Here is a 14,672-nt window from a genome sequence, read left to right on the forward strand (position 1 = left end):
GCCCAGGTGGAGGATGCAGACGGGGGTGATCACCCAAGTGCTGACTGTGGATCCCTCATCCTCGGATGTCACCTCTGGCTCTGGCTCCTGGGCAGTGGTGTGGGCCGAGGGTCTCAGCTGGTCCTCTGGCTCCTGTGCAGGCTCTGGGTTGAGCTCCATGGTGTCCAGCACCACTGCCCCAGGAGCTGCCTCGTTTGGCCTGAGGAGGCAGGCCAGCTCCTTGCAATGGGGGAAGCTGGTGGGTGCTGCCCCCAAGTGGCTGGCCACATATTGAGCCCGGCTGTAGACCTGCCTTAGCTCCTTAACCTTGGATCCTACTTTATCTTCTGTGTGTGTAGGGTCTCCCTGGGCAATCAGGCCACTGGAGACAGCCAAAAGCCATGGTCTTTCTGTACCAGGCAGTGATTGCAGGAGGACCTCCTCATCCCCCCACAGTCCAAGGAAGTCCTTTGGGTTTGCTTCACTCCAAGATGGGGCCCTCTCTTTTGGGCCCTGGCTGAGTTCCTGGGAGCCCTCTGCTGGCTCAGAGGGGGGCCCCTGGGGAGTACAGGTCTCTTGGCCTCTGGCCATGGGAGTGGAGGGGTGACTTGTGGTGCTGGAGCATCAGCAGGAGGGCATGCTGCAGGCTCGTGTCCTCCCTGCTGCGAGCATGCTTTCAGCTTCCTGCTATGGGGTTTCTGGGTCTCTGCATCTTAAAACATGGAGAGGCACAGAGGCCATAGAGTGCTGATGGTGCTGGCGGGGGTGTCTTTTCACCCCAGCTGGCTGGCTCCATGGAGGACTGTTTTTTCGAGGGAGTGGCTTGCAGAGCATCCACATACATTTTCTTTCAAGCGTCTTTCAAAAGAAAGACACGGAAATGGAAGAGTGCTTTCGAAAGGCAGGCTGCAGTCTTTCAAAAGAACTTTTGGAAGACTGTATTTTGTGTGCAGATGCTCTGTGGTCCGTTTCAAAAGAGCCCCTTCTTTCGAAAGATTTTTTCAAAAGTACTTGCTAGTGTAGACGTGACCTTAGGTTTGGTAAGTCCATTGATTCCTTTCCCTTCTTTTCTCTTCATTTTCTTCCCAGCCCCCAAACTGTCTCTGGCATTCCCTTGCTCTTGCTCACAAGGGATTCTCTGGCAGCAGTATTCTGGAAGGCAGACAAGTATCTGAACTTTTGCTGCTTAACTTACCCAAATTTCCATATTTTTTACTCTTCACCCCTAATTATGGATCATGTCCATTGTCTAAGAGTGTTCTTCTGTTTCTTACTTTGTTCCAGATCCCTCTGCTCACCTTCTTTTTGTTTGTATTGCATGTTTGTAGAGCGCCTAAGACTTGTTAAATGAATAGAAAGTGTAAATTGGCATAGTATAATAACACCCCTGAAAAGTGGTGTGGACTTATGCAGTGAGAAGGTACTGTAGTCCTGAATAGTGATCTTTTGTGAAAAGAGATGTAACCCTCTTCAGAGAACTAGCTTCATGTTTATTTCATTTTCCTTGTGGTTACAGTCTGAATACTGATTCCAAAAATAGCTACAGCTGGGAGGTTTGATTCCCAGTATGGGTAAACAGAATCCTTCTAAAGCTGTTCTGCCTTGCCCAAACTCCTACTTGTGCTACAGTAGCCACACTGCTATTTTTAGAGTGCTAGGTTGAGCAGAGATAGCACAAGTCTGTTTGTGCTGGTACTGACAACTCTCAGCTGTAGTGTAGACATACTCCTGGAGACTTCAAGGTGAAATGTAAAAAGCCATTGCTTTTTTTCCCCCTAAATGCCAGCCCTACAAACTCTGCCTGTTACTTTCAAGTCAAGTTTCTACATTGCACTAATGAATTTCCTAGAAGTGGGACTTAGAGTGGTACTGATGGCACATGAGTCAGAATAGGCTCCAGCCTGCTTTTCCACCGTGCATTGCTTCTACGGGACTAAGCAAAGTGAAAAAGTGGTAAAAGCTTCTGTTTTTGTCAGAAAAGGAGGATATGATCTGAAGCACATTCAGGGAAATAATCAGTTGAAAAAACAAGGTGAGACATTTACATAATCATTTTTGTGAAGGTAATCACACTTCTAGGCTACGTCTACACGAGCCCCAAACTTTGAAATGGCCACGCAAATGGCCGTTTCGAAGTTTACTAATGAAGCTCTGAAATGCATATTCAGCACTTCATTAGCATGTGGGCTGCTGCGGCACTTCGAAATTGATGCGCCTCGCCGCCGCGTGGCTTGTCCCAACGGGGCTCCTTTTCGAAAAGACCCTGCCTACTTCGAAGTCCCCTTATTCCCATCAGCATTTCATTTTCCTTGTGGTTACAGTCTGAATACTGATTCCAAAAATAGCTACAGCTGGGAGGTTTGATTCCCAGTCTGGGTAAACAGAATCCTTCTAAAGCATTATCTAAGCCTTTTACAAAGGAGGAAAGTAGCATTATCTAAAGCAATATCAGCTGATGGGAATAAGGGGACTTCGAAGTAGGCAGGGTCGTTTCGAAAAGGAGCGCCGTCGGGACGAGCCGCGCGGCGGCGAGGCGCGTCAATTTTGAAGTGCCACGGCAGCCCGCATGCTAATGAAGCGCTGAATATGCATTTCAGCGCTTCATTAGTAAACTTCGAAACGGCCATTTGTGTGGCCATTTCGAAGTTTGGGGCTCATGTAGACATGGCCCCAAACTCCAAAGTACATTACTGTTCATCTCCAGTGTCATCTGTCAGACAAAACAAGAGGGCCTGCTTTTATGTTCCATTATTTTTGACTCAACCATGTTGTTTTCCAGTGGAAGGAACCATACATTTCTCCCTTTCTCTTGTGTCTCTGTCTTACTGAAATATGCATGCTCCATCCCAGTCATGCATGAGTTTGTCTTTGTCTTTAGAGGTGCACAGCCAATCTTTAATAGTTGTTTGCTATGCCTAGCTCTGAACATGGTTTGTGAGTTCATAAAACCAACATGTGTGGGAGAAGCAAGCCATCTTTTTGGATCTGTTTGCATGGTTCTCTCTTTTGAATGGGGGTTTATTGTTTGTCCAATTGTCTGTTGCCTACGGCTATATTGTAAAAGGATGACTGCCTCATATTTATCCACTTCATTGCTGCTTGACATTTGTAAGGTATTTGGAGCAAACATAGCTCTAATGCTGCCTGATGTATAAAGTATGTGTTCTCCTGTGACCCTAATAAATATAACAACAATAATTAATGCCTAGCTCTTATAGATCACTTTTCATCAGTAGATTTCAAAGCCTTTTACAAAGGAGGAAAGTAGCATTATCCCCATTTTACAAGTGGGGAAATTGAGGCACAGAGCAGCAAAGTGATGTACTGTGGTGTGCGGCCAAATTTACAAGACATCATTCACAGTCATTCCTTTGGGCACTAAACTTTTCTGAATCTCCAGTCCTAGAAGTATTTGTTTTTGATTGTCTTTTCCTCTCATTATTTTACACTGAAGAACTTCCTAAGGCAATGTCTCATTATGATTTGATGCAAACAATTAAAAAAAAAACAAACCCTGTCCCTTTTGCTCAGAATGTCCAGACTCATGAAAGGTTAGCACACATCTAGCTTAAGAAGGGAATGTCTATCAAGCTGGTGTAGTGTAGCTTTTGAATGTTCATATGTGCTTGAGGGATAAGTGTTCAGTGTCTTATAAAGTAATAGAGATGCTTTGTAAATGCAGATTGAAGTTCATAGTAGGTTTGACCCCCTGGGTCTCACTCCTCCTTCTCTTAAAGCAAAAAAGCAGTAAAGTAACACTTTAAAGACTAACAAAATAATTTATTAGGTGAGCTTTAGTGGGACAGACCCACTTCTTCAGACCATAGCCATACCAGAACAGACTCAATATTTAAAAATTTAATATTTAGAGAACGAAAAATAGTAATCAAGGTTGACAAATAAGAAAAAAAATTATCAAGGTGAGCAAATCAGAGAATAGAGGGACTGGGGGTGGGGAGAGTCAAGAATTAGATTAAGCCAAGTATGCAAAAGAGCCCCTATAATGACCCAGAAAATTCGCATCCCTGTTCAAACCATGTGTTAATGTGTCTAATTTTAATATAAAAGAGAGTTCAGTTCCCTCTCTTTTCAAAGTAGTGTGAAAATTTCTCTTCAGTACGACACAAACTCTTAAGTCATTAAGGGTGCGTCTACGTTAGCCGGCTACTTCGAAGTAGCCAGCACAACGTCGAAATAGCACGTGTCATGTCTACATGTGCCATGTGCTATTTCGATGTTGAAATCGACGTTAGGTGGCTAGACATCGAAATCACTATTCCCATCCGAAGATGGAAATAACACTCTACTTCAACGTTGAACATTGAAGTAGGGTGTGTATAGATGATCCACGTCCCGCTACTGTGAAATAGCAGGGTCCTCCGTGTCGGCCATCAGCTGAGGGGTTGAGAGACACTCTGTCCAGCCCCTGCGGGGCTCTATGGTCACCAAGTGCAGCAGCCCTTAGCCCAGGGCTTCTGGCTGCTGCTCCTGCTGCTCCTGCTGCAGCTGGGGGTCCATGCTGCGTCCACAAGGTCTGCAACCAGTTGTCGGCTCTGTGGATCTCGTGTTGTGCAGGCCAAGTGTGTCTGGGAGGGGCCCTTTAAGGGAGCGGCTTGGGGCTTTGCTGGCCCCTTATTTCGACTGGGAGCACTTGTGTGTGTGGATGCTCCTCATTTCCTTCCGGGGCCACTCCTTTCGACGTTCTCCATTGCTACTTCGACGTTGAACGTCGATGCCACCAGCCCTGGAGGATGTGTAGAAGATACGTGTCAAAGTAGCCTATTTCTATGTTGTGTGCTAGTGTAGATGTAGCCTAACAGAATGACCCACTCCATTAAAACGTTGACTGACCGGTTTGTGGATCAGGAGTGTTTTTATGTCTGTTTTGTGCCCATTAGCTCTTTGTTTCAAACTCTCTTAGACAAAGAGTTAATGGGCACAAAACAGACATAAAAACACTCCTGATCCACAAACCAGTAAGACAGCATTTTAATAGAGTGGGCCATTCTGTTACTGACTTAAAAGTTTGCGTCTTACTGAAGAGGAATTTTCACAACAGTCTTGAAAGAGAGACTGCTGAACTCTCTATTATATTCAAATTTGACACATTAGCACATGGTTTGAACTGGGATGCAAATTTTCTGGGTCATTATAGGGGCCCTTTTGCATACTTGGCTTAATCTAACTCTTGACTGTTCCCACCCCCCGGCCCCTTTATTCTCTGATTTGCTCACCTTGATAATTTTTTTTCTGATTTGTCAACCTTGATTACTATTTTTGGTTCTCTATGCCTTAATTATTGAGTCTGTTCTGGTATGGCTATGGTCTGAAGAAGTGGGTCTGTCCCACAAAAGCTCACCTAATAAATTACTTTGTTAGCCTTTAAAGTGTTACTTTACTGCTTTTTTTGTTTTGATAGTATATAGACTAGCACAGCTTTCTCTCTGTTACTAATCTTCCTTCTATTGTGTGGAAAACCTCTTCTAGCTTTATTTTTGGGGTTTAGAAGCACTGGCAGAAAGAAAGGGGTTAAATAAATAAATATTAATGTCAGGACTAAATTTTTTAAGGAATCAGAAGCACTCAGTCAAAACAAGAGATACTTTTGGAAGGACAACTCCCTGATATAATCAAACTCTCAAGAACAAAACATCAAAAAGAGACATGCCAAATGAATAGCAAGTAAGAATTTAAAGTCAGTTCCTCTCAGAAAAGCTGATTATTGTTATTGGGCTTAATGACAAAACTCTTGAACCCCATTTTTAAAAGAGAATGAAACTGGTAACAAATTATATACTATTTCCACCCTTAATTGGTAATAGATTGTTTTATGAAGTTCAGATCTAGGGATGTATGCCTATTTTCCACAGATCCTGCCAAAAAGAATTTCCATTTTGGGGCTTCCTGCTTATTTCTTCCAGCTGCTTCTCTTTCCTATCCCTTCTGCTGTTCTTCTCTTGCATTCTTATGTTACTACTGACTGTTAAGTTACTTCTTTTTTACATACATAGAAGTCAAAATGTAAATGGTCTTGGCAATTGTTGTATTTTTATTTTTTAACCCTTTTCTGCTCATTTGACTCTGTTAAAGATGAAAGTAAGAGTTTGGAAAGATTTACAAGAAGTATGTTCAGTTCTGAAATGTGGCATAACTCTTTGTGTCAGTAAAATCATAAGCCATAGGATAAAACTAATTCTGATGGAGCATTATCAGTATATAGAGGTAGAAGGAAAAGAAGAAGTTTTTGTTAAAAAACCTTTGTGAGGCTTTTGATTACCTTTTACTGGAAAAACTTTAGCTGGATCAGCAATGATATGGAGATTGCTGCTGCAAACACTTTCCCATGCAACTTAACTCTCCTGAGTGGTTCCATTCACTTTGACTCAATTACATGTCACTTGTGCATATATGTATAGATGATAGCTGGGGGCGGGAGTGGGGGGTTTCTTGTTTTTCCTCTGTTTTGGAAGTTAATTTTTTATTCATAGAAAACTATAGCCATTGAAAAAGGTCACATTAATCAGATTAGACCAGATAGATGTTGTACAGTGTTTATTTTAAAGTAAATGAAATTCATACCAGCAACATAGCTGTGTATTGTGGCTTTCTTGTTTTAAAATAAATATTCTGTGAGGCATTGCTAAGTGATGCTATGGAATGCTAAGTGCCATGTTGTGAATGTACGTAAGTTAGTACAGTTTCTCCTAACTCCAGTGTCCCATAGTTGCTCCCATGTTTACCTGATCCAGATCAAAAGTTACATGGCTATGCAGCCCCTTTGATTTCCTCCACAGAGTTGCCGCTGCTGGGTGTTGGGGGGAATTCCAGGAAATATTTTGCCTTTGGGCGGCAAAATGGCTTTTGGGCCACTACTGCATCCTCTGAAGCGTAGCTTATTGAGCTCCTGAGCTGGCTGGTGTAGGAGTGGATCTGTGACCACATGTCTTTCCTGCCTCCTTTGGGGGTACCAGTCCATGTTTTCACTGTCTAGAATGCCTGGGCTGTAATTCTACCTGGCCTTTACATCTTTTAAATTTCATCTCTTGTTCTATAAGCATGTTAAAGTTGCTTTTTCTGTCCCCATAAGGATTATGTTTCTACATGTGTTTTAATTCTTCACTGTTTAAAAATAACTAAAAATATTTACTGAATACTTGTGCAAGTAAATATTGCAAAGTGTTTTAAAAACTGCACCTCTTAACTTAGCCAAGAGCAGGAGGCAGCATGGTGTTCATTTTCCTGATTTTGTTTTCTAAAGAACTCAAAATAAGCAAAAACTGCAATTATGCTCTCATATCACATGAGGCTGGATTCTACATTGCTTGCTCTCCCAAACTCCTTTATGAAACCAGAGGTCTGTGCATGTAATGGCTGCAAAATCAAACTAGTGAGGATAAAATTGGCAATTTGGACACATTCAGCAATCTCTGTTTGCGTGCAAGGTGTAATTCTGTAAGCCACTCTGAGAAAAATATATGTTGTAATAACTCCATCTTGCTTTTTTTGTTTTTTTTTTTTGTGGTAAACTATCATTATCCTTCTGTTGTAGGCGGGGCACCAGATCCACTGCTGTCCATTCACAATGCCCTAAAATCTCCATGTTTACTCAGATTGCTTTGAAACTATAATAGGGACAGGTTGCAGGATCTGCACCTGATCTGCCAGATGCAACCCTGGCCTTGGCATTCTCCTGCCGTAACTCTTTGACTTTACTTTGCACCTGGTCAGGGGTGTGGACAGTGTGGCCTGTGGTGGCCAGTTCTTTGGAGAGGTGGGCGAATGCAGCCACATTTTGCCACTTGCCCCGCTTTCCTTTAATACCTCTCCTCCTTCCTGAGCCCAGATAGATCCCTTAGTTTAGGCTCAGTCCATGAAGGCACCCTTTTCTTTGGGGGCTGCCCAGAGTCCTGAGAGCCCTGAGATGGGTCAGAAGGGAGACCCTTGGGCTTCTCCAGAGGCTGGCTGCTGGCCATTGTTTTTTTTATTGGGAGGGGGAGGGGGGCTGCCCGTTGATCTTGTAGCTGGAGCTCGTGCTTCAGCTGCTGCAAGCACGCTCTCAGCTTCCTGCAAAGTGTTTTCTGGGGCTGTGGGGTTTTAAGCATGAGCGGATGCACACACCATAAAGCCCCACAGCAGCAGGGCAGGTGTCTTTGCAGTCCTCTATGGCTGCCACCATGGAGGACTCCTTTTCTGAAAGAGTGGTGCATGGAACATACACACATATTCTTTTTCAAAAGAGTATTTTGAAAGAGGTCCTTCTTCCTAATATGGGAATGGGGAAGCGAAACTGAAAGCTGGCCCGCGTTCTTTCAATATAATTGTGAAAGAGCACATTATGTGTGTAGACGCTCCGTGCACTCTTTCAAAAGAGAGCCAGTTGTTTTGGTTTTCCAGGCTAGTGTAGGTAGAGCTTTACGGTTTACACTCATTTGTACTTGTGTTGACATTGTCCTTTACTAAAATATTTATCATTCCCCTTGTTGTTTCCCTCCCGACATCTGATGCATTTGAAAGGAACAATCATATGGCCTCTCAGTCTTATTTTTTTTTTCTAGGCTAAATAAGCTAAACTCTTCCATTCTCCTCCCATAAAACAGGCCCTCCATTCCTCTGATCATCCTCTTGCTGCTTCTCTGCAGCTGTTCCATTGTGAATAACTCTTTTCTGAACATTTGTGACCAGTATTGTGATAGTATTCAAACAAACTCTTGCCAGTGCCTTGATGTAGCTAGGATTGTATTTCCCTTTTTTTACAACTGTACCATTGGGGTGCTCAAAGTCATCCTATGATCAGTCCACACAGAGGTCTTTCTTTCCACCTGTTTTTTTTACAACTCATAGGCTACGTCTACACGTGCATGCTACATCGAAGTAGCTAATTTCGAAGTAGCGACATCGAAATAGCCTATTTCGATGAATAGCGTCTACACGTCCTCCAGGGCCGGCAACGTCGATGTTCAACTTCGACGTTGCGCAGCCCAACATCGAAATAGGCGCAGCAAGGGAACGTCTATACGCCCAAGTAGCACACATCGAAATAGGGATGCCAGGCACAGCTGCAGACAGGGTCACAGGGCGAACTAGCGCTTCCAGGGCAACAGCTAGCCGCTCCCTTAAAGGACCCCTCCCAGACACACTCAGCCTGCACAGCAAGCGGTCTGAGGAGCCATAGGCACACAGACCCTGGGCGCCGCAGTCATGGACCCCCAGCAGCAGCCGCAGCAGCAGCCAGAGGTCCACCCAGCCCTCCCGGCAGGAGCAGGGCTTTCCCTGCTCCGTGCCATGCGGGAGGCAGCTGAGCACCTCCTTGCCCCAGAGGAGGAGATGCCCCCAGGGCAGCAGGGCTCAACCCCTACCCCTGCAGCACCCCGCCCCCCCCGCCTCACACGCCGGCGGCTGTGGAGCTACCCCACCAGCACCGACTGGTGGGAGCGGCTCGTGCTTGGGGAGTGGGACGACGACCGCTGACTCAGGAACTTCAGGATGATCCGGCAGAAATTTCTGGAGCTGTGCCAGTGGCTCACCCCCGCACTCAGGCACCAGGACACCGCCATGCGGCGTGCCCTCACAGTGCAGAAACGGGTCGGCATCGCTGTCTGGAAGCTGGCCACTCCAGACAGCTACTGATCCGTGGGCCAGCAGTTTGGTGTCGGCAAGGCCACCGTCGGGGCTCTCTTCATGGAGGTAAGCGAATCCACGGGGGGAGGGCAGGGCAGGGCAGGGGGGCCAGGGCAGGGGAGGGCAGGGCAGGGCAGGGCCACGCACACCCTGCTCACCCCTCATTGGTGCTGTCCCATGTGCTTTCTCTGCAGGTTGTGCGTGCCATCAACACCATGCTGCTGCACAGGCTCGTGAGGCTGGAGGACCCAGATGCCACCGTCACCGCCTTTGCCACCCTGGGCTTCCCCAACTGCTTCGGGGCTCTGGATGGGACTCACATCCCCATCCGCGCCCCGCATCACAGTGGAGGACGATACCTGGATCGAAAGGGCTACCATTCTGTCGTCCTCCAGGCCTTGGTGGACAGCCGGGCACGTTTCCAGGACATTTATGTGGGCTGGCCTGGCAGCACCCACGACGCCCGGGTTTTCTGGAACTCGGGCCTGTGCCGCCGGCTGGAGGCGGGGACCTACATCCCCCAGCGGGAGATCCCTCTGGGGGACACCACCATGCCCTTCTGCGTCATCGCAGATGCGGCCTACCCCCTCCGGCCGTGGCTCATGCACCCCTACATGGGCCATCTCTCCGCTAGCCAGGAGCGCTTCAACCAGCGCCTGAACCATGCGCGCCAGGTGGTGGAGCGCTCATTTGGCCGCCTGAAGGGACGCTGGAGATGTCTCCTGACCCGCCTGGATGCAGGCCCCAACAACATCCCCCAGATTGTGGGTGCCTGCTGTGCCCTGCACAATTTGGTGGAGAGCAAGGGGGAGACCTTTTTCCAGGGCTGGGCTGCAGAGGCCGGCAGGGCAGACGTCCAGCCACCTGCTGCCCCCAGTCTGCCGGTGGACCCCGAGGGGACCCGGGTCTGGGAGGCCCTGCAGGCCCACTTTGATGAACAGGCCGCGGGGTGAACTCTGCCCAGGCCCCCTACTGCCTGCCCCTTCCTCCACCACACTCCTGCCCCAACGCCTACACGATGGAGCACCCCACCGCACCCCCCTCCCACTTGTCCTGGACAAATGACAGCATGCACTTGTGGCTGAACTTAAACTTTTTTTTTTCTTTCCGAACCTTTTTTTTGTAACTGTAAATAAATATTTGAACCAAAAACCAAAAACTATGTACAAACATGTTGAACAAAAGCAATATGTACAAAAATAAAACAATACAAAGAAACAACAGTCCTCAATAATCAAAAGAAAACCAGGGAGGATAAAGGGGAGAACTATTTACATGGGGGGGACGGGGCAAACTGGGGGCAGAAAAGAACAGGGTCCAACTATATACAAGGGGGGGGACACGTGCCGGGCCCCTCGCCCCTATAGCCCGGCACCGGGCGTTGGCGGCCGGGAGCCCTGCCGCAGTCGCAGCCTGGTCCGTGGCTGGGTGGGGGCGGGCTGGACCGGAAGATACGGTGGCCGGCGAGTGTCAGGTGGCTCCAGGGGTCCCTCGGTGCTCCGGCCCTCGCCGGTGGGTGGCGGGGCCACGGCAGATGGGACAGCGACGGGCGGAGCAGCTGGTGGTGGGGCTGCAGGAGCAGGCAGGGCAGGCGATGTGGCGGCCGGCGGTGCATGGGGGGCCAGGTAGTCCACCAAGTGGTTAAATGTCTCCATGTAGGCCCCCCATGCCTCCTGGCGCCAGGCCAGCGTCTGCTCCTGCAGCTGGAGGTGCTGCTCCGCGACCTCCAGCTGCCGATGGTGGATGGCCAGCAGCTGGGGGTCCGTCGCCGTCGGCTGTTGGTGGCGCGGGGTCCGCTGTCTAGCCTGCCGTGGGGCTGGTCGGTCCTCAGCCGAGGGGCTGGCCTGGAGCGATGGTCCCGGAGGGCTCTCCGGGACGACTGACGCCTCGCCGGTGCTCTCTTCCGGTCCTTCTGATGGTGCAGGTGCAGGACACAGGAGAGGAGGGGGGGAAGAAGAATGGAGACAGGCGTTAGTGTGGGCCCCGAGCCGTGGCCTTTGTCCCCCCAGCCCTGTGCTGCAGGTTCCCCATCCCCGTCCCCGGGAGATGCTGCTGTGATGGATGGGGTTCAGGGGTCCCCCTGCCCTGCACCCCGTCCCCTGGTGGGAGCGACTCTCACTTCAGCCCCCCGGGTCTGACAGCAGGAGAGGTTTCTTAAGCCACAGATGCCCAGTTTCTCCCAGGAGTGACAGCACCAGCTGTCGGAAGAGACAGTCCTTCCAACCCATCTTGGGGAGAAGACCCCAAGGGGTGCCCCTCTGGGATGCAGCTTTCCCCCTCCTCAGGCTGGCTGCCTTCCAGCTCTCCCTTCCCCTAGCCTCTACCTGTGGGCCCCGCCCTCGCCCCCCAAGTCCAAGCCAGCTCGGCTCCTCCCTCCTGTTTGTTCAGGGCAGAGGTGTCACCTGCCAGCTGTAGCCCCAGGATCCTCCTTTGCCCCTGGGAGCTATTCGGCTCTTGTTGCTCATATGTAGCCTGAGTCTCCCTTTGACACTCCCCCCACTCCATCACATGCTGCTGCTGCGGGGTGTCCCACCCCCTCCTCCCGGGGGCCCCTCGAGGTTCCGCTCCCCCCTGGCCCAGGGATGGGGCATGGCACTGTCATGCGGGGTGGGGGGGGCAGGGGCTGATGCAGTGCTGTGAGGGCCATGGCCCTGGTGTCCTTGGGGCCATGGACATGTGAGCATGTGGGGTGCCCTGGACACATATCTCTTACCCCCGCCCCTCAAGCCCAGGGGTGTCCACCAGAGGGGGGTACCTACCTGTTGGTCCGCTCCCACGGTCCGGAGATCCCTGGGGGGTGGAGGCCCTGCTGCTGCTCCGGGATGGCAGGAGGAGGATCTGCAGCCCGGATTCTGCGGAGGAGGAGCCCCCGTCCTCCTCCTCCTCCTTCTGCCCCGATGTCCCGGGGGTGGCCTCCGGGGGGGGCCCCCGGGGTGCGGGGCTTGCCTCCAGGGCGGACTCCGTCTGCAGGGCCTGCTGGGGCTCGTCGGCCAAGGTGTCAAGGGTGGCCGGAGGGGAGGAGGTGTGCCGGGGGCCCAGGATGTCCCTGAGCTCCCTGTAAAAGGGGCAAGTGACGGGGGCGGCCCCAGATCGGCTGGCCGCATCCCGGGCCCGGGAGTAACCCTGCCGCAGCTCCTTGACCTTACTCCTGACGTGGTCAGGAGTGCGGGCAGGGTGACCCCGGGCAGCCAGGCCGTCGGTCAGCCGAGCGAACGCATCCGCGTTCCGCCTCTTGCTCCCCATTACCTGGAGCACCTCCTCCTCGCTCCAGAGCCCCAGCAGGTCCCGCAGCTCGGCCTCCGTCCAGGAGGGGCCCCGCTGCCGCTTGCCAGCCTGGCTGCCCTGGCTCCCCTTGGGGGGGGTTCCCTGGGGGCACTGGGGGGGCTGCCGGCCAGCCATTGCAGCTCTGTGGGGGGCTGAGGGTGGTGCAGGCTGGCCGCATGTGCAGGCTGCAGCCTGCACGTTCCCTCAGCTTCCTGCACAGGAAGGGAGGGGGAGGGGACCTTTAAGGGGCCGCTCCATGCGGTCACCAGTGAGCTGAGGGGCTGGAGAGAGCGTCTCTCAACCCCCCAGCTGATGGCCGCCATGGAGGACCCAGCAATTTCGACGTTGCGGGACGCGGATCGTCTACACATGCCCTACTTCAACGTTGAACGTTGAAGTAGGGCGCTATTCCGATCCCTTCCTGAGGTTAGCGACTTCGACGTCTCGCCGCCTAACGTCGAAGTTAACTTCAAAATTGCGCCCGACGCGTGTAGCCGCGACGGGCGCTATTTCGAAGTTCGTGCCGCTACTTCGAAGTAGCGTGCACATGTAGATGCGGCTATAAGCTCCCAGCTTGTAGCAGAAATTGTTATTATTAGATCCCAGGTGTATTACCTTGTACTTTGTTCCATTGTATTTCATCCCCTTTCTCTCACTCCAGTCTTCAAGGTCATCCAAATCTTCCTCAATAATGTTCTGATATCCCCTGTAGTGATGCTGCTGACCAACTTTGTATCACTGGCAAATTTCCTTGGCACACTTCTACTTTTGGTGCGAAAGTCATTAATAAAAATATTGAATATCACTGATCTCGAGAAAAAGCCATCATCAACTCCACTAGTTACCTTCTTCCAGTCTTGTAGCCCCCTTAAAGACTAACAATTTTATTTATGGGGTAATGAGCTTCCATAGGTAAGACCCACTTCTTCAGATTGATGAATTGGGTCTTAACCGTGGAAGCTCATTACCTAATAAGTAAAATTGTTAGTCTTTAAGAGGCTACAAGACTGAAGACTGCTTTTTTTTTTTCCTGAAGCCACAGACTACAGGGCTACTCCTCTGATACTTCTTACAGTCTGATCATTCACCATTCAGTATAGCCCATTACTGTCTTCCCTTTAGTCAGCTCAATTTCTGGTACTAATCCCTAGATTTTCTCTGATTTAACTAATAATTTACCATGTGGTAATGTGTCAAACCTTGCTCCTAAGATCCGATTTTGTTCATGCTATTTTTCAGTTTGAATCATCTTTATTTATGGACTTGCATGATACAAATAAATCTGTTCATTTTGTATTATAGTGAGTGGACATCCATCATTAAACGCAGCTGACATTCGAGTGGCAGGAGAGTTAGTCGCCTCATCTATGAGAGAATGGAAAATGAAAAACCTTTCGGCTCAGAATTTGTTGTGATGATGGAAGGAAAGTATCTGATAGTCTTTAAACATCAAATTCTGCTGGTGTACAAAAGCAAGGAGTTTAACTGTAAGGATTCTGTTATAGGCAGAAGAGGAACGTAAAGTGCTACGGCTCGTAGAAGCCCTACAATCTGAAAAACATAGACAGTTTGGCTGTTACAGCTATTTTTTGGAAACCTAGTAAGTTAGGTTACTCAGGCTGTATTTCTGAAGCATATGTGTTGGTTCATGTTATAGGGCATATGGTAACAGGATAGGAAGCATGTGAAAATACTTCAGAGGAACAAACCAGTACAGTAAAGTCTTTTCAACTGCAAAAGGCAATTTATTTAATTTGTGGGGGAAATGTAGACACATCAGCCAGTGAGCTTTTAAAGACTCTGTCTGTGGA

The 14,672-nt window shown here is 49.4% G+C and overlaps 1 protein-coding gene across 1 annotated transcript in view; it reads left to right on the forward strand.

The window, feature by feature from the left end:
- IQCM (IQ motif containing M) overlaps positions 1–14,276 on the forward strand; it is a 93,310-nt gene extending 79,034 nt beyond the window's left edge. Inside the window, exon 5 of the mRNA XM_074993970.1 lies at positions 14,164–14,276. Within this exon, the coding sequence (XP_074850071.1) occupies positions 14,164–14,276 (113 nt within the window). The remainder of the gene's footprint in view (positions 1–14,163) is intronic.
- The last annotated feature ends 396 nt before the right edge of the window (positions 14,277–14,672 follow it).

Source organism: Carettochelys insculpta, chromosome 4 (assembly GCF_033958435.1).
Source record: "Carettochelys insculpta isolate YL-2023 chromosome 4, ASM3395843v1, whole genome shotgun sequence".
In the NCBI taxonomy this organism is placed as follows: domain Eukaryota; kingdom Metazoa; phylum Chordata; order Testudines; family Carettochelyidae; genus Carettochelys; species Carettochelys insculpta.